The sequence below is a fragment of the Cricetulus griseus genome, chromosome 2 (assembly GCF_003668045.3).
Source record: "Cricetulus griseus strain 17A/GY chromosome 2, alternate assembly CriGri-PICRH-1.0, whole genome shotgun sequence".
Lineage (NCBI taxonomy): Eukaryota > Metazoa > Chordata > Mammalia > Rodentia > Cricetidae > Cricetulus > Cricetulus griseus.
The window spans coordinates 261706817-261726438 of record NC_048595.1 but is presented as its reverse complement, the minus strand read 5'-3'; the positions used below and the strand labels follow the sequence as shown (position 1 = coordinate 261726438).

Here is a 19622-nt window from a genome sequence, read left to right as displayed (position 1 = left end):
TGAATTCCTAACATTGTCAACAAACCATTGCCCAACAGGGCTCCCCTGATCTCTGAGTTTCAACTGTCTAACCAAATCCTGTTGTGCTCCGTGGCTCACTGCCAAGGGCTTGCAAAAGCAGGTGATTGTAGTGAAGCCTACAGTGGTAAACGATTGTTCCTGTTGTTTGGAAGTTAGATTCGAGATGGGGTCTCTTTCAAGACCTTAGGAGGGAACAGATCCCCTAGATGGCAGTTTTCAAAAAGTATCAAATTCAGAATGAACTCTCATTTTGACTCAAGATATTTCATAAGTAAGAGTGTACCTAGTCTGGACTGGGGATAAAGAGTTAGGTGGTTCAGTACTTGTCTAGTGTGTATGAAGCCCTGGGTTTAACCCCTAGTACCAAGTAAAACCAGGTTACTATCACTTACCTCAAATTCCACTATAGGAAGTAGAGGCCTGAGGTTTGTGAGTTAAAGATCATCCTCAATTATGTGGAGAGTTCAAGGCCAGCCAGAGCTACGTGAGACCCTGCCTCAAAACAAAGAAACAAAGTGCGATAATTAGTTCTATTGTCAACTTGACACAATCTAGAATCCCTTGAGAAGAGACTGAGTGAGAGGTTGTCTACATCATATTGACCTGTGAGCATTTCTTGGAGACTATTATGATTAATAGAGGTGAGAAGGCCTGACCACTGTAGGTGGCACCATTCTCTATGCAGGGGGTCCTGAACTGTATGAGTGGAGACAGGGAGCTGAGCACAAGCGTGCATGCATGAATCCCTTCCTCTCAGCTCTTGACTGACTAGAGGTATTATGTGATTCACTGCTTTAAGATCCTGCTGTCTTGAGTGATGAACCTGCAACCTGGAATAGTGGGCTGAAATAAACCATTTTCCCTTAAGTTGCTTTTGTTGGGGTATTTCATCACTTCAACAGGAAATTAAGACACAAACAAACATAAATAAAGCTCACATATAGGAAAGTAAATAAACACAGCCCCAGGTCAATGTGGATGCCAAAGGTCTATTCCTCCTCTGGTGGTAACCTTGTAAGGTGATGGACACTTACTGTCTTCCAAGAGGCACAGCTTAGCTTTGGCTTGCCTTTGCTTCTCCCTCCCTCTTCTTTCTCAGTCCTCCTCCAGTTCACCCAGCCTTCCAGACTCACTTTAGAAAGTGTGGGCTTGTGCGATTAATGGTCCCTGGAACATCAACCTAAGTACCCGAGTCAGTGAAAGCTGCAGAGTAATGGCTTTGGATTTGCACTTGGTGAGTTTCCTTCCTTTGTTTTAGCCAAACAAAATGCAAAACCAGTAATACAGTGAGGAAGTGTGGAGATCAGAGGAGCAGCAGGCTTATACCTGAGTTAAATGATAGTTTAGGCAAAAGGCACAAAGAAAGCTCAAGGTGTGTATCAGGGCCCATAAAGATGGCTCCACTCCACCTTGACTAAAAGCCAGAGAGTTCAAAACTGTCCTTAGTAAGTCATAAGACCTAAAGGTCAAAGGCGTGGCTACAGTAGGATGTTTGATCTTGGCCTTGGGCATCTTATCTAAATAACAACAGATTTGGTATGAGATGTGGTTACTTTTGACCCTCAAGGCCAGGTATGAGAGACTGAATCTAAGGTGTGGTTACTGAATCCTTGGAGAATTGAGGAAGAAATTCTGTTTGTTCCATATATATGATACCATATTCTCCTTTTTGATTAAGGTATTTAAGAATGGTGAAGAATAAACTCGGGGCTTTCAGTATGGACTGAATGGCCCCTGATATCTATTCTGTGTCTCCATCTTTTCCTTTAATGTCTTTAGCTAGCCTTTTCTCAATCCACACTGCCCCTCTCAGTACGAACCGTGGGCAAGTTGGCTGGCTCCGACTGCAGCCTCAAAAAGACAGCATCCCACAGGTGTGGTCCTTGGGAGGCCCGCCTTTCTCCTTCAGCTGCATGCAATGGACAGGGGAAGGAATGTCTTCAGCAATGCCCTGATGGGGCTGAGAAATGGCCCAGCAGTGAAGAACACCCATTGCTCTTGCTGAGCACCTGGCATGAAGTCCTAGCATGGCAGGTCACAACCATATAACTCCAGCTCCAGGACATCTGACACCCTCTTCTGATCTCTCTGGGCACGGTACCCACATGGTGTATTTACATACATGCAGGCAAAACACTCACAAACATAAAATAAAAGTCTAGATCTTCTTAACTTCTCTGAGGTCAAGAGCAATGTAGACCAGTTTAATGGGAAGGAGATTGAAGGGATGTATTGTGAGTGGTATTCTACCTCTTGGGTGAGGCTTGCATCATTCACCACACTCATTTTAGACAACACCTCCAATTGGTACTTGTCACAAACTACTTGGTCCTTACTTTTGGATGGCACCAAAAGATGGCACCAACTTTTCCAGTAAGTTCTTCCTTCTTATGCTCAGATGACCAAGGTGTTGGACACAAGGGAAGGAGTGGCTGCTCTAGGCTGGGCCACACACACACACACACACACACACACACACACACACACACACACACACACACACACACACACACCACACACACACACACACACACACACACACACACACACACTGTGGTTTGTGTACAGCAACGCTTCTGGAGGGATTACTTCTGCCAAAGACTTCTCGAGCTCTCTCCACAGACCAGCAAGCCCTTCACCAGTAGCTCTTTACTGTATAAGATCCAGAAACTGGGGCTGGAGAGATGGCTCAGAGGTTAAGAGCCCTGGCTGCTCTTCCAGAGGTCCTGAGTTCAATTCCCAGCAACCACATGGTGGTTCACAACCATCTATAGTGGGATCCGGTAACCTCTTCTGGCATAAAGTTGTTCATGCGTAAAATAAAATTTAAAAATCCAGAAACTGGAGGATGGGAGCGGGGGCGGGACTGCTGGGGAGGGACAGGGCTGAGGAGAGGAAAGCGATGCGAGGGACAGGCGGACTCTCCGGGGTGAGGGCCAAGGGCGAGCCAGGGGCGGCTGCCCCGGGGGCGAGGCAACGCTGGCTCTTCCTCCACCTCCCAGCGGAACGGGAGGACAGGAGCCACAGATGAAAGAACCAGGAAAAACTGGCCAAGCTGCAGGCACAAGTGCGCATTGGTGGGAAAAGAACTGCTCGCAGAAAGAAGAAGGTGGTTCACAGAACAGCCACAGCAGATGATAAAAAACTGCAGTTCTCCTTAAAGAAGTCAGAAAGAAGAAGGTGGTTCACAGAACAGCCACAGCAGATGATAAAAAACTGCAGTTCTCCTCTAAGAAGTTAGGGGTGAACAACATCTCTGGTATTGAAGAGGTGAACATGTTTACAAACCAAGGAACAGTGATCCATTTTAACAATCCTAAAGTTCAGGTGTATCTGGCAGCAGACACTTTCACCATTATAGGCCACGCTGAGACAAAGCAGCTGACAGAAATGCTTCCCAGCATCCTAAACCAGCTTGGGGCAGACAGTCTGACTAGTTTAAGGAGACAGGCTGAAGCTTTGCCCAAACAATCTGTGGATGGAAAAGCACCACTTGCCACTGGAGAGGATGATGATGAGGTCCCAGATCTGGTGGAGAATTTTGACGAGGCTTCTAAGAACGAGGCAAACTGAATTGAGGCGACTTCTGAAGAAGGTGACACTTGCAAAAGCCACAGGAGCTGCTATTTTATATCATGACTGCTTTTTAAAATTCTTTTGTTTATGGATCTGATAAAATCTAGATCTCTAATATTTTTAAGCCCAAGCCCCCTGGACACTGCAGCTCTTTTCAGTTTTTGCTTAAACACAATTCATTCTTTGCAGCAAATTAAGCTGAAGAAGCCTGGGAATAAAGTTTGGAAAGGGGTTAAATGTGACACAGGGTTTGAAATCCAGGTGGCGAGTCCATTTTTACATTTCCCAATCTATGAAAGTAGAAACTTGTTCATTTGATAAGAAAGGAAACACAGTGGTGTTTGCTGTCTCTGTGCCCCCTGCTCCCACCCCTACCCCCACCCCCAACTGGGAGGGCTGAAGCTTCCTTCGTGCCTGAACAACCCATGAGCACCCAGAGTGCTTGTGATGCCTTAGAAATAGGAAAGCTACCTGTGTGTTTGACAGGTTAGGGAAGATTTCATAGAGCTGATCACAAAAAGAAGAAGAAAAAAAAAAAAAAAAGAAATTTTTTCAAATCCAGAAACTGTCTCATTTACTTCCCATACAGATGTCCTATGCGTTAGCTGTCATGGGCAGTGTTCAGGTAAACAAAACATGTTAGAAGGGCTTTTAGGACTTAAGGTTCAATATGGACTGTTCTTGCAGAAAAGGCCTGTGTCCAGGGTCACAGTCTTGTGGGTGCAGATGCTCCAGTGACCTTTCTCCCAGTGGCAGCATTCTCAGACGGTAGAAGAACCATCACAGTGACACTTTGACTCACTATGTCTCTGCTATCCAGAATTCAGTACAGTGGTACGGTTGACTCCCACTCTGTGTCTGAGTGGTCCAATAGATGGGGGCAAGAGCCCAAAGTCGTGAAAAGCATAGACTTCTACCTGTCTGGTATCTCAGAAAAACTCCACAGAGATGCAAATATGACATTGGTGTTTTGGAGCAGTGTGACAACTAGAACCTGTGAATTAGAGAAGACTGTGTTCCGGGTCTAGAGCAGCTTGCTTATTTTAAATCGAGCATGAGTTCAACAAATAGTGTTTGGATACTGTGCTCTGAGACTTTAATTAAAAGCTTTTACGCTAATCTCCTTCCTTGGGCATTTTTGTGATATGGCCTCACCCTGCGGGATCAATCTGACTTTCCACTCAGGCACAACTTGCTTTCCCGGGACAACTCTGTGGGCAGATGTAAAGCACAGGATTTACTGGTAGCCGAGCTGAGCCACTGCCATGTCGCCTTCTTCCTCATGCTGCCTGTTTCCATACCATTTGAAGAGCTGCTTGGCCATAAACCTTTGGTCTCTTGATGAGTTTGTGAGGTCATCATCTTTAAGCATCCAAGAAAACATGGGTAAGGAGTGTTCTGAGCCTCTTGGTGCAACAGAAAAAAAAAAATAGGCATTTGGAAAAACAGGAATCTAGAACAGTTTCTGCCTTGTGTTGGAACCAAAGCTGGTGTAAATGGCTGCCAGAAATCTGGAACCATTTTGCTGGCTGCAAGTTTTTAGTGAAAACATGAACAAGCATGTTTTCTTTTTCTTGAGGCCAGTTCATAACACCCTGGGAATTGTCCTTGGCTCTGTCATCTGAGCTCCGTGGCCTCCATGCTGCCATCCGCTATCCTTTTGGTTGGCTTCTCCTTCCCTCTAGAATGAAATAACCCTTACTCCCTTCCTTCCTCTAGCTTGCCCCAGTGTCTGTGATCGTCTCCTCTCTTTGGTTCCTAGAGTTTATTGTCATTCTTTGCCTTTTTCTCAGAGGCAGTCTGAATGTCACTAACATCCAAATGACCTTCTGAAGGGTTTAGTAAGTAACTTTCAACATTCAGAGCTGAGCTGGACAAACACCAGATAGTCCATAACGCAATCGCAGAGGCCGTTGGGACTGCGGTCCTTGTGTAGACACTCACATGCATGGATGTTCAGGACTTGCACCAACTAATAAGTACTTCCTGCATTCCCCCTTCACTCCCTTTTCCAGGGTCTCCTTTCTTTCATTGTAAAATGGAAGGAAGACAGCTTACTCCACCAATTAGATAATTTATCCCAACATATTTATTAGCTCTAAAATTCCGCATAGGCATTCTTAGTGTTATTCCAGCCACCCAGTGCCATGCCCAAACATGTCATGTCTGGTGCCTGATAATTTTTTTGTTAGGAAAATGAATGAACGACACAAGAAAGCATTATGTTTGCATGCATTAGAAACAGGCTAGAAGGATGAACACACAATGCCGACAGCCAGTCACAATAAAACTCTTCCCAACATGCCGTCTTTTGGTCTTGGTAATTTAAAAAGAAGATTTATTTATTTTTATTTTACAAGTGTTTGCTGGTACATACGTGTGTGCACCATTTGAGTGCAATACCTGAGGAGGCCAGAACAGGGCATGGGTGCTGGTAATTGAACCTGGGTCCTCTGCAAGAGCAGCAAGTGCTTTTAGCCACTGAGTCATCTCTCCAGCCCTAGGTATGGCAGTTATCTGGACCACAGCTGATCATCAGTGTCCCTAAAACTGCCAGGAAAAAAATGTCCCTTAGTGTCTATCTACACTCCATTTGCTTCACTGACACCCTCTGACCACATTATCCTACCTATGTCTATGTCACCTGCTGACATTTCTAAAGCAAGTCTGACCTTGCTTGGGCTGCACACAAGCACGAGTCTGTTTACAAAAGCCTCCTTCCTGGACACTGAGTGAATGTACACAAGGCTACTCACATGGAAATTCAAAATGGATTTCCTTCTCTACTGAGGGCCCTATATTAAGCTCCTTGAAATCTGGCAGTTGAGGTTAGCAAATATATATTTAATGCACATTTTTGAAATGGGAGAGAGGAAATTTGTTTTGAAAGGAGGGAAGGAAAACAAAGCTCTTCTCCTGTAGGTCTGTGTGACAAGCTGCAGTTGAAGGCTTGGCTTGGGCTCTGTTTTCATTTCCAGTGGGTGTGCTGTGAGTTGGCACACATACTCAATGTGCGAATGGTGTGGGGGTTGACAGAGTTGCATTGCTCCTTCTCTTTTTAAATTAACAGTGGAGCCCTTATGAGAGCGGTGTAGGCTCTGGAATGTACCACACACCATTCTCTGACTGCATAATTAGGGAGGTCTCCATAATAAAATAGTCCTCATTCTTGCCAAAATTGATGCCCCTCCTCCATTCCCTCCTCTGGGAGGCAGCAGACTGACAGTTGCTTTGCTGGCTTCCCTACATCTTACAATTCACTCCCAACCTAACAAATGCCCTGGTAATGAGGGTTTTCAGGGAAGGCTGAGATTTCGAGTCTCTGTTCTGAAGCCAGTCTCCTTAACCTTCCTGGCTCTTCTGGGTCCACAGTGAATGACCCACTCTACACTGTGTACAGGAGTGCTCCCTGGGTGCTCCCCATGAGGTCACTTCCCAGGGGCTGGATGCTTCCTTTGTAGGATGACTGCTGCTGTAGTCCTGCACCTGTGGAAATTCCAATCAAGGGTCCTTCTTAAGAATTCAGACTCAAAGGCCTCAACTCAGCCTCGCTGAATCAGAACTGCTTTAAAAAACAAACAAAAATGGCCCCCAAGGCCAAACCCAGGGCCTTGTGTCAGCTGAACAAACACCCTTTCATTGAATCCGCCCCTGGCCCCAGCATCTGCATTTTAAGATGTTCTCAGAAAGTAGCCTGGGTTTCCGAATTTAGTATCAACCAAGCATTCAAGAGCCATCCTGAAGAAGAAGGATGCCTACGGGTCACATTACAATTTATTAAAAGGCAGGGGCTGGAGAGATGGCTCAGATGTTAAGAGCCCTGGCTGCTCTTCCAAGAGGTCCTGAGTTCAATTCCCAGCAACCATATGGTGACTCACAACCATATTTAATGCAATCTGGTACCATCTTCTGGCCTGGGCAGAACACTGCAAACATAATAAAAACAATTTTTAAAAGGCAATCAGTGCACTATACTCACAAGATAGAAGAAGCTGCTGCACTCTGTGGGTCCAGCTGTTATATCGCTGCTACCTCCTTGATTCCAAGGGGGATGGGGAATGTCAACCAAGCCAGTAGCCGATTTTATCCGGTCATGTACTGTAGGGAGCCGTTCCTGCATTCTCCATTACAATGATGGTGCCTGCAGACACCAAAATGTAAATTACTTCACAGGCGCTGGGTAATCTCCATTCCTTTGATCTCTGCCTATCCCGTGGCTCATTTGGCCTGAGGAGCTGAAGCCATTCATAGGGTAACACGTCCCAGGCGGCGGCTTGCCAGCCTTTATTAAGGAACGGGATTCTTGGGCCAGGGTCTCCGCTCTGGTAAGCTTATGCTCTCCCCTCTCAAGATGCATTAAAGCTTTTCTGCAGAAGGATCCGAGTGTCCTGCGTGTACAAGAGTCGCCATCAGGCTGTTAGCTTGACCCGAAGCACTCTCGACCTGTCCTCTGCCGTTTTTCTGGGAAAGGGAGGCTGGGGCAGGCAACCCTTATGCAGGACAACATACCTCCCAGAGAAGCCTGCATACTAGGCAACTCTGTGCGATGCCTTTGCTCAACACCCTCATGGGCTGCTCAAACCAGACACTCTACCCTGTGCAATGAGCCTAGGCTCCGGGTGTGCAAGAGCTGTCTGGCCGGCGGCCTATTGCTTAAGCATAGTTAGCCAAATAAACGCTTGGGCGATAACCATCTTGCCTCTCTTAGTTTTGAGCCTAGAGCTTACATACCAGCCAGAAGAGTAACACCAATCCGCAAACGGCTGCATCAAACAATCCCACCCCCACCCCTTAAGAGATACAGCGATACAGGAGTTAATCTGGATAACAATAGCGGCCATATCACAAAAACAATAGCGGCTCTCAACTCCCGGGGAGAGGGTGGAGTTTCAACTTTTGAAGGTCCGAAGGGGCTCTTCGGGTGAGTCTTTCTGGGATCCACAGGGGATTCTCTTCATCCTGTGGAAAAACACAATAGCTCCCCTGGATCTTATGAGAATAGGATCCGGGCCTCTCCAAAGATCAGTTAAGATATCTTTCCATTTTACCATTTTCTTTGGCCTTTTAGGTTTTGAGGTGAGACGCTTGGCCGCGGTGTGGCCCCGAGCGTTAATGTTTATGAGGCTTTAAAGCCACAGGCATTCCAGGCCTTCAAGAAGTGTTGAATAACATGCATGGCCTTTTCCCCTATCAAAGACTGGGAAAGCCATCTGTAATTTCCTCCGCTCCTCTAATGGTAAGAAGGAGTCGGTACCAAATAATGGGGGTGCTGATGGAAGTACACCCGCTGGATTAACAGGCGATGGCCTCATATTTGCTTTCACTTTTGGCAGCCGATATCTATCGGGGTGGTATCGTGCTGCCTCCTCCTCTAGCTCTGCTTCCTTGCTAGAGTCTAAAATCTCAGAGTCTGAGCTGCTCAGCTCCAAGGCCTCTAGTTTCATTGTAGGGCAGAGGCTAGGTTTTGAGTCTTTATTTCTCTTAAATTTACCGGGGTGTGACCAGTTATTCCCTATTTTCTCTCCCTCCTTTTTTGTTTCTTTTTCACCTAGCTGAGCTGTTTTCTCTAAAACTTTATCTCTTGAGCTTTTAGAGTCATCAGAGCTATCAAGATTTAAAGCTTTAAACTTATTTACAGAATCATCTAACAAATTATTCACTCCCTTGTCAGTAGACATCCCGGGAGGTCCTTTTTCCTTACACACTCCCTTGTTAGTAGACATCCCGGGAGGTCCTTTTTCCTTATATTTTATTGTTGGGCGCGCCCCATCTCTCACCACATTCGGTTTCTGACATGTAATTTTGGACTTCTTTAAGATTGTTACAACAGTGAGAAAGGTCAAAATAGCTCCTAGTAAAAGCACAGAAGCCTCTATATTAACCTCCCAAAATAGCAACATTCCCAAGCCAAAGTCCAGAAAAAACATACCTCTCCGAATTTACCACCCTGCAGTTCTGAATCCGCCCCGTTAGAGGGGTCTCCGCAGTGCCGGAGATGTTAACAAATTCCCGGGTTTCGGCACCAGATGTCCCGCGCGCTGTATGTTCTCGCTGGCAAGAAATACATGCAGGACACTCGGATCCTTCTGCAGGAAAGCTTTAATGCATCTTGAGAGGGGAGAGCATAAGCTTACCAGAGCGGAGACCCTGGCCCAAGAATCCCGTTCCTTAATAAAGGCTGGCAAGCCACCGCCTGGGACGTGTTACCCTATGAATGGCTTCAGCTCCTCAGGCCAAATGAGCCACGGGATAGGCAGAGATCAAAGGAATGGAGATTACCCAGCGCCTGTGAAGTAATTTACATTTTGGTGTCTGCAGGCACCATCATTGTAATGGAGAATGCAGGAACGGCTCCCTACAATGTACCTCCAGAGAAGTTACCATTGGGCCAAGACTCCCTGGGCTTATTGGACTGAATTTTCATAACACCATCCAGTCAGTTCCTATGGAATGTCTACCATGTTCTAAGTGTGGAAATCAGAATCATGAAAAGGAGCTGTGATGGGGGAGGTCCTTCTGTGTATATATTTGTCTTATTTGTTGATAAATAAAGCACTGTTTGCCAATAGGAAAGCAAGATAGGTGGGGCTAGGAGTCGAGGAGGATTCTGGGAAATGTAGGAAAGACAGGAGTGGCCATGTGATCCTGGCAAGAGAGGACGCATGCCACCACCGGTGTCCTCAGTAAGATAAGTCTTTATAAAAATATATAGATTAGTAGTTATGTGTAACAATAAGTCTTTCTGCCAAGCCACCCAAGCCCTGCTTCCATGTGTGTGCTTTCTGCCAGGCCACCCAAATTCTGCCTGCTGCCACGTCATGGTCCCAAATAACGCACAGAGACTTATATTAGGTACAAATGTTGCTTGACCAATGACTAGGATTTCTCATCTGCTAGCTCAGTCTTAATTATCATAGATCATATAGTTTATAAGACTTATTTTATGTAGGACACCTTCCACTGGCATCCTCATCCCGGGATCACATGGGACTCGGAGCAGAGAGCAGGAGGAAGACTGAAAGGAACGACTTCCTTCTTGCCATTACTTATATACAAGTCTGCCTGCTATGTCACTTCCTACCTGCATCACAAGACTTCCTTTTACTACATTTCCCAGAATCCTCCTTGACTCCTAGTCCCCCCTAACCTGCTTCTTCATTGACCAACAGTACTTTATTCAACAACCAATAAGATAAACATATACAGAGAAGGACATTTCCCATCAGTTATGGTTGATAATTAAGACTGAGCTAGCAGATAAGAAATCCTAGTCATTGGTCAGCAGCATTGTAAATAATATAAGACTCTGTGTGTTATTTGGGGGGCCTAGCTTGGCAGTGGGGCTCAGGCAGCTGTCAGAAAGAGTTATCATTACAAATGGTGACCATGTGGTTTTACAAACTTCCACATAAAAAATTCACAACAGCTCAAAAAGGGATTTTAGAAGCAAAAGAACAGAGATGAGCATGACTTCTTGGTAGCAGCATTTTCTGGGTGGTTTCTGTTTTGCTAGAGACAAACAGAGACTCCAGCAACTCCCTTAAGGGAGGTTTCCCGACTCAGCATAAGTGGAAAAAAACCACAGGGCTCTTGCTAACAATTCAGTGCTGTGTACGAGCAGCTGGCAGTGGCAGTGACCACATCTCCAAGTGGTCAGCATACTCCTTGATGGCAGCATAGACCAAGGCAGTGAGCACAGCTCTCAGTGCTGGTGGTAAACATACCTATGCTATCTTGGAAAGACAGCAGCTAAAACAGCTGCCGCTTTAATTTTAGCAATGTTGTTTAGCAGGTAAAAGACCTCATGACCAGCAAAAGGTAAAGATTTACAGTAAAGACAGATTCAAATGAAGAAAAACCTCTAAAGGTTTACAGTGTGTTTCAAATTATACGTAGCCTTGTGAGAGAACAAGAAACAGGATAAAGTGTTTAAAGAAGAAGAAGGAGGAGAGGAGGAGGAGGAGGAGGAGAGGAGGAGGAGGAGGAGGAAAGAAGAAGAAGAAGAAGAAGAAGAAGAAGAAGAAGAAGAAGAAATAGAGTAGCTGGGTGTGGTGGCACACGCCTTTAATCCCAGCACTTTTTGGGGAGGCAGAGGAAAGCAGATCTCTGTGATTTCAAGGCCAACCTTGTGTACATAGTGAGTACAAGGGCAGCCAAAGTTACACAGAGAAACCTGGCTCATAAAAGGAAAAAAATAAAAGCAAAAGAAATAGAGTTATAAAAATAAATAAGCCATGTAAAAATGGAAAATACTCAGAGTCTGGATACTATATGTTATACTGTTGTCTTTAAATTGTTTGATTGCCGAGGAAAGAGCTACAGCTGCTAAAATACATTTAATTATAGGTACTGTTAAATTAATCCAACTTATATATTTTAAAAATTCTTTGACTTCTAAATTTAAATATAAGTACAGGTTACTTGGGAAAAGAATTTTTGCTTATGTTTCCACAGGAAATGTAAAGCTATGGATTCCAGACAATTATGGTTTGATGAAGCAAGACCCCCTGAAACAGTGTTCCAGGTGATCCAACATCTAAAACAGCTAAGGTGATACAGACTTAAAGACTACAAAAACAAGGACCTGGCCAGGTTTCTCTGTTTTATCATGATCCCCATGGTATGGACATCACCCCCAACCAGCAGGAAGTAATTTGGAATGGACAATGCGCAAATTCCCAAATATTGTTTATAAATGTTTGTTTTCATTTAAATGGGGATAGTTATAAATGGTAATGATCACAGTCAATCTCTTTTTAAAGGAAAAAGTGGAAATAGGATATAGAAATGAATACTTTGCGTTGGTATGGATTTTCATTTATTGATACAACTTTAAGGTCAATTTTGGGATACGTATATTTCTCCTCTTGTTTAGGTATTGTGTTTATACAGATTTTTAAAAATGTAATATATAATTAAATACAGATTGTATATAGTCAGGTATAATAGTCAAAACTTATTAATTATGTTAGTTAGGTTTCTAGATATACAGAGATGGATAGATATTCCTCAAACCTTTCAAAGACCCACAGGATATATGACATTTAAATGGTTTAGAGTTTTTCATGACAGTGAGACACAACTGCTCTTGGCACATCAATTGCGTCAGAAGGAGGATGGGAATCGAAGAAACTCAATATGAAGTTTGCCTTCAACATGGCAAGATTAGCCATTTGGGCAAGAAACTGCTCTTGCCTGGACTGTTTGATAAACTGGACATGCAGGACCCATAGGAAAGTGACTGCTGAACTTGCAAAACAAGACAGTCCTGAAGGGTTCCTGCTTCATGGAGAATTCTGTCAGACACACTGTGGCCTATAGGCTGAAGATCGATGTCCCAATGTTACAGAAGAACTCTGGGTGACTGTCCAGGTAATGAGACGTCTCTGTCAGATCTAGAGTTTATATATTATCTTTCTGTGGTCTTTGATGGAGTTGAAGACAGATAGTTACGGTTATAGTTTTCTTTAGTTATTATAAATGATAAGCTACATATAAGACCTTAGACTCACAAAGATAGGATAGATGATAGAATATTTTCTTTGAGCTTGATAAATGTTAATGGTCCAAATATTGTAACTATAGTTCTTACTTGATAACTGTTTTGCTATGTGTTTTACTATATTAGCGTTAAAACCCTTCTTTTTATTTAGACATAAAAGATGAGATGATGGGGGAAGTCCTTCTGTGTATATGTTTGTCTTATTGGTTTATAAATAACGTACTGTTGGCCAATAGGAAAGCAAGATAGGTGGGGCTAGCAGTAGAGGAGGATTCTGGGAAATGTAGTAAAGAACAGAGGCACCCTCAGTAAGATAAGTCCTTATAAAAATATATAAATTAGTAGTTATGGTCAATAATTAAGACTGAGCTAGCAAATAAGAAATCATAGTCGGGCTGGAGAGATGGCTTAGTGGTTAAGAGCACTGACTGTTCTTCCAGAGGTCCTGAGTTCAATTCCCGGCAACCACATGGTGGCTCACAACTACCATGAATGAGATCTGGTGCCCTCTGCTGGCATGAAGGCAGAAGACTTTATACATAATAAATAAATAAAATCTTTTTTAAAAATGTATGTAATTAAAAAAATCATAGTCATTGGCCAACAGGATTGTAAATAATATAAGACTCTGTGTGTTATTTGGGGGCCCTAACGTGTCGGCAGAAGTCAGGCAGTTGGTGGAAAGAGTTATCGTTACAGAGCTGTCTTTGGGGTTCCTAAGGAAAAACTTCTCCCAAGCTTGTAAGATCTGGGGCAGGAACTTGGTCTAGGAATGGGGTAAGGTGAGGATTCTGTGGTCCTTGCAAATGTAGAGGCTGTAGTGAAGGCTAGCTCTGCTGTGTTTTTATTGCACTGGGAAGTCAATGCTGACAGGAGAGGAAGTAAACCCTCTCATTTGGGGTTTTGATAAAAAGTGGTAGTTGGGGAAGATGAGTGAGTGGGCATGAAGGTAGACATGTGTCGTGTTGTGGATTTTCCAGGTATGGCATCAACTCTCTTTAATTAAAAGAGTGTTTGTTAACTAAACACGCATCACCCTACAATGGCTCTGAAACCATCCTCAGGGGCCCATTTCAAGTGTTCCTTTCATGTTTCCATCATGCAGCACACCTCCAACGCTGGGCATTTTCTCCTCAGAAATGGTTTCCCATTCATTTCTTCCCCTTCCTCTCCTGTGCCATCCCTATTGTCTAAGATGTCATAGCAACTGACTCTAGCAGTTACATGACTTTTCTGCTTCTAAACTTTCCCCCAGGCATGCCTTAACCACAAAGACACGTTTTCTACTATGTGTAAATGTGTGCACACAAGGGCAGGTACCCACAGAAGATCTGGCTTGGAGATAGTGTTACAGGAACTTTGTGAGCTACTTAATATAGTTGCTGGGAATTGAACCTGGGTTCCCAGGAGGAACAGTACACGCTCTGAACAGCTAATCCATCTGTCCATCCCCAATCATATCTTAAAAATGCCTCTAGCTAGATAGCTTCCACGATCATGTTTATTAAGCTATGTCTCCGCTCTATAATGCATCATTCTGCCCAACTGTCTTTCTTTGGTCTTCAAAGCTCTAACAACTTGCCATCCCATCACCTGAAAAAAACTTGCCATTTATTAATGCCCTACTAGCTGCCCCTTCACCCAGGATATTAGTCAATTTTTCTTCCACAGTAGCACCTCTTATAAGTCACATTACATTTAAGTCTTTACAAGGTTTACTGTCTTTCGTAAAGAGCACACAGGCTGAAGATTTTCTTGATTGATTTTATTTGAAACAACAAGGTTACACCTTGGGGCCACACATATTAGACTGAACTCATTGGTAATCTGGAGTACTCATTGGGATTAGTACCTAGAAATGTAGGAAAGGACATTTACTGTGGTTGTTACTTCAGACCCCGTAATGCCATTTCCAAAATTCAGTGAGTGATTTTTATAAAGATTACTAGAAGAATGTAGTAAGAGGGTGCTTTGTAGAAATCATGAATATGCAAGTTTTAGGAAGAAGGAAACAAATCCCTAGGACTGACAAATTTCAGATGAGATAAAACATTTAATAGCTGATTTGCAGATGGATTGAAGTAATACCTTATGTCTAAACCATAGGTAGCCACGGGGATGATGTATGTTCTCTGTGGGCAAACTGTGTCTCTAAGTACTAGCGATGGTGCACATACAGAGTTGCAACAACTGCTCATAAAAATGTAAGAATGGAGACAAGCAGTTTGCATGGTGTATTAGATACAGCTGTTCATAGCTAGTGCACAAGATGGAGGGAGATGTGCGGCTGTGCGCCTTAGACGCCCTCAAGGAACAGCTTGCTCCTCAGGTACTGGTAGATAGCTCTTGCTCAGGTAAAGAGAGCACTGTAGCTTTATGTCTCCTGCTGAGGCAGCTCAGTCTATGAAGGAGTGAAGGCCTGGCCACTGGAGCTTCACTCTTGTGGGACGTGCTGTTCCAGAGTATGGGGTTAGTACAATCTTTGTCAAGTTGGAATCTCTGGTTAATGTGTTTCTTTGCCCTTTCTGCTTCCTTCCCCTCCCTCTCATAGCTGCTGAGCTCTGGGAAGCATTTTGCTTCTCAACTGCCGCCTCAGCATCCAAACTCACCCTTTGATAACATGATTAGCACATTAGTAGCTGCCCTAAGATGCTGGGGCCCTGGGAGAGAGCTGAGTGCTTACTTTGTAAGCCCAGGGCCCGAGTTCAATCCCCACAGCCCATGTGAAAAAGTGGGTGTGGGGCACATGCTTGCGCCTTGCGACTCTAGAGTTGGTGAGGCAGAAACAGGCAGGTCCCTGGAACTCACTGGTCAGATAGCCTAGCCTCCTTAGTGAGTTCCAGGTCCCTGAGAGACCCTGTCTCAAAAGAAAAACAAAACAAACAAACAAAAAAAAACAGTGGATAGAGCTTGAAAAATAGCACTCAAGGTTGGTCTTTGTTCTCCACACACACGTACACACATGTTCATGTGTGTCTCCACCATACATGCATATGAACACATACACACAAAAGAAGACTAGCTGTGCATTTAAATCCTCACAACGTCACACATTTGAACTAACTACCCAAGTTTTTCTTGTAAATGAACTTCTCTGGGGAAGTTGAGTTTCACCAGACTACCAAGGTTAGTTCTAATTTTTATATACTCAGTGTTCCTTTCCCTCTGCTCTTCAGCCTGGGCCTCTCACTTCCCTCCCACCCCACACCCTTCTCTCCACACTGCCTCACTGCTGCCCGTAAGCCCGGCTCACACCATCCTTGTTACACGAAGTGCTCTTTCCTCTCTGATGGCTTGCACACTCTGAGCCTGCCCATTTTCAAGGTCTTCAAGGAAGCATCTTTTTTTTGGGGGGGGGGGAAGCATCTTTTTTTTAAGATTTTATTTATTTATTATGTATACAACATTCTGCTTCTATGTATATCTGCACACCAGAAGAGAGAATCAGATCTCATAACAGATGGTTGTGAGCCACCATGTGGTTGCTGGGAATTGAACTCAGGACCTCTGGAAGAACAGTCAGTGCTCTTAACCTCTGAGCCATCTCTCCAGCCCCAAGGAAGCATCTTCCTAGAAGACTTTTCTGATGTGACTTCTATCCTTATATTTATTTTAAGCAACAATGTTATTATTATTTGTGTGTGCACTCACATGCATGTGCATCCCTGCATGCCTGCATGCGCTTGCACTTGGGCCTGCAGGCCAGAGGTTGACCTGGGATGTCTTCTTCAGTCTTTCTTCATCTTAGTTCTTTTTTTTTTTTTTTTTCTCTTCAGAACCAATAAGAGTTTAATGAGGCATCTGCCCATATGATCAGCATTTCCAGGTCGACAGTTTTTCTAGAAATCTGCCTAACAAGAAACTGAGCCCTTCCACTATAACAACAAAAAGTCAGACTATGGGGCAGAGCTCAGACAGAGAGCAGTATCACAGAGACAGAGGACGACATCACACTGGATGAAAGGCTTGCTGTTATAAGGTTTTACAGTGCTCCCATTGATCTTGGGAGACAGGGTCTCTCGCTGAGCATGGTGCTTACAGATAGGTTGGCTGGCCAGTGAACCCAGGGAGCTCCTGCCTGCCTCCCAGCACCACCGACAATATAGGTGAGCACTGCTGCCCTCAGTCTCCACATGGGTGCTGGTGATTTGAACTCAGTTCCTCGAGCTCAGTGCAGCTCTGCAAGCACTTTACTGATTGGGCCCCTCCCCTGTCACCTCGGCTACCTTTGTTTTCCTCTTCTTTTGTCTTCCCTCCCTTCCTCCCTCCCTTTCTCCCTCTTTCTTTCTTTCCTTCTTTCTTTCTTCCTTTCTTTCTTTCTTGTTTATCCAAGACAGGATTCTATGTGTAACAGACCTAGCTATCCTAGAACTCACAATATAGATCAAGCTGACCTTGAACCCACAGAGATCTGCTGCCTCTGCATCCCAAGTACCTACATTCAAGGCATGTGCCACCACTGTCCTGCCTCTTATAGCTTTATTTAAAAAATAGAATGAAACTTTATTTCATCCTAACAAAGCACCCCAGCTGAGCACAGCCATTCCCTGACTGTCTCATCTGAACCAGACACATTTAGTGTCTGGCCTAATCTTGTTATCCCACAGGACGTGAAATCACTGAGTAAAGGTAGACATGATAACCATGTTGAAAGCATTAGGACACCATCAGAAAGACGTAATGGTTACAGCCTGGGGCAGTGCATTCCAAGACTTGTTTTCTACATTTGTCCTTAAAAATAAGTAAGTAAACAAACTAATAATATTTTTGTTGTCAACTTCAGTGATTCCTGCGTCACCGTCTTACTGGAGGCTAGCACACTGACTCATGAGAAGATGGGGGCAGTTAGGTAAATTAAGCTGGTTACCTTTATTTAACCCAAATTGTATCACTAAAAATACCACACGTATTTCTCTTTTTTAAGTCGTGTAAATGTCTCTACAAAATTTGTATTTGTAGGGCACACTCTAGAGCCCAGGTGTTGGCAGGTGAAGAAGGAGAATCCAAACAGAATGGACAGAAACTGTCAAACTCCTGCTAGCTCCATCAAATAGGACTCCAGCCTGCCCTGCTCAGGATCGCTGTACAGCTCAAGGCTGTATTCTGACAGTGCTCTTGTTTCTTTAGCAAAAGGGTTTGTTGGTCAGATTTCTTTGCAATGAAACATAAACTAACTAAATAGCCTTGTGTCTTTGTGATTAGTAGATGTTGTGGGTCCCCAGATCCTTCCTTTTCTCTACCACCAAGCTCCCCAAATGTTATTTCAGTGACCACACACTTTCTCAGTGCTTTCTTTCTTTCTCTCTCTCTCTCTCTCTCTCTCTCTCTCTCTCTCTCTCTCTCTCTCTCTCATCCCTTCCTTCTTTCTTTCTTTCTTTTGACATGGTCTTTCTGTGTAGAGTTGTCAAACTCATAGATTCATGTACCTACCTCTGCCTCCCAAGTGCTGGAGTTAAAGGCATGCCACCAAGCCCAAGTCCTCTCACACTTAAGTAGCTATAGCCAACTCCTCATTCTACTCTTGTTTGCTTCTTGGCATTGATTCATCTATTAGCTCCTTTGTTCACCTGTTCTTCAATCCCTGGTTAGCCACTGTGCTCTGAGAGCAGCACTCATCTCTGGTCACACCAGTGCTTGTCTGCATCAGAACATAGACTAGAGACAGTTTCTAGGAATAACCTCGTATTAAAAGAAGACATTGGCAGGGCTTCACACTTGGAATTCTAGCAAGAAGAAGCAGAGGCAAGAAGATCATGAGTTCAAGGTCATCCTAAGCTACATAAAAGACTCAAGGCCAGCCTGGGCTTCATGATACTCTGTCTCACAAAACTGAAAAGAAGGGCTGGAGAGACAGCTTAATAGCTAAGAGCACTTCTTGCTCTTTCTGAGGACCCGGGTCCCGTTCATAGCACTTACGTCACAGCTTACAACTGACTATAGCTCCAATTCCAGGAAATCTGACACCTTCTTTTGCCCTTTATGGGCACAGGACATATACACATATGCAGACAAGACACTCCTACAAAAAATTGTTTAAAACAAAACAAAAACAGCAAGTCTGCTATATCATGCTATATCATGTCATCAATAGAACAGGCTGATTTTTTTTTTTTTTTTTAGCTAAACGAGATGATTATTTTGGAGCTTGCACTGGCACATTGACTTTAATGTCCATTTGAAAAAGAAGGCAGGAGTTGATTTGATTATAAATCTTGTCATTCTGAAAACAACTTATTTCCTCTTTACAGGAAGTGAGGAAATCTGTTCCAAATCTGATACCGGTATCCTTGAGAATGAAGGGCCTGGTCCTTCTGGTGCATCTGTCACAAGCTATGACATGCTCTGGCCATCAGTCTGAATATAACCAGGTGGCAAGAACTGGCAGACACGTTTGCCTGTGTTGGACACTGCAGCAATAATATTTTTTCTTATAGCAAAAGCCCAAGAAACAAATGTCTATTTCTTGTCGCTGATTTACTCAAAGGGATGGAAGGGAAAGGCAAGGTTCTTGGTTTCGAATCAA

General features: G+C 44.0%; 1 protein-coding gene across 1 annotated transcript; it reads left to right on the top strand.

Moving 5' to 3' along the window:
* The first annotated feature begins 3058 nt into the window (after nucleotides 1–3058).
* On the top strand, nucleotides 3059–3833 carry LOC100757605 (transcription factor BTF3-like). Its single transcript, XM_035440358.1, has 2 exons — nucleotides 3059–3186; nucleotides 3258–3833. The coding sequence occupies exon 2, from the start codon at nucleotides 3298–3300 to the stop codon at nucleotides 3592–3594; it is 297 nt and encodes a 98-aa protein (XP_035296249.1). The 5' UTR covers nucleotides 3059–3186; nucleotides 3258–3297; the 3' UTR covers nucleotides 3595–3833.
* Nucleotides 3834–19622: the final 15789 nt, after the last annotated feature.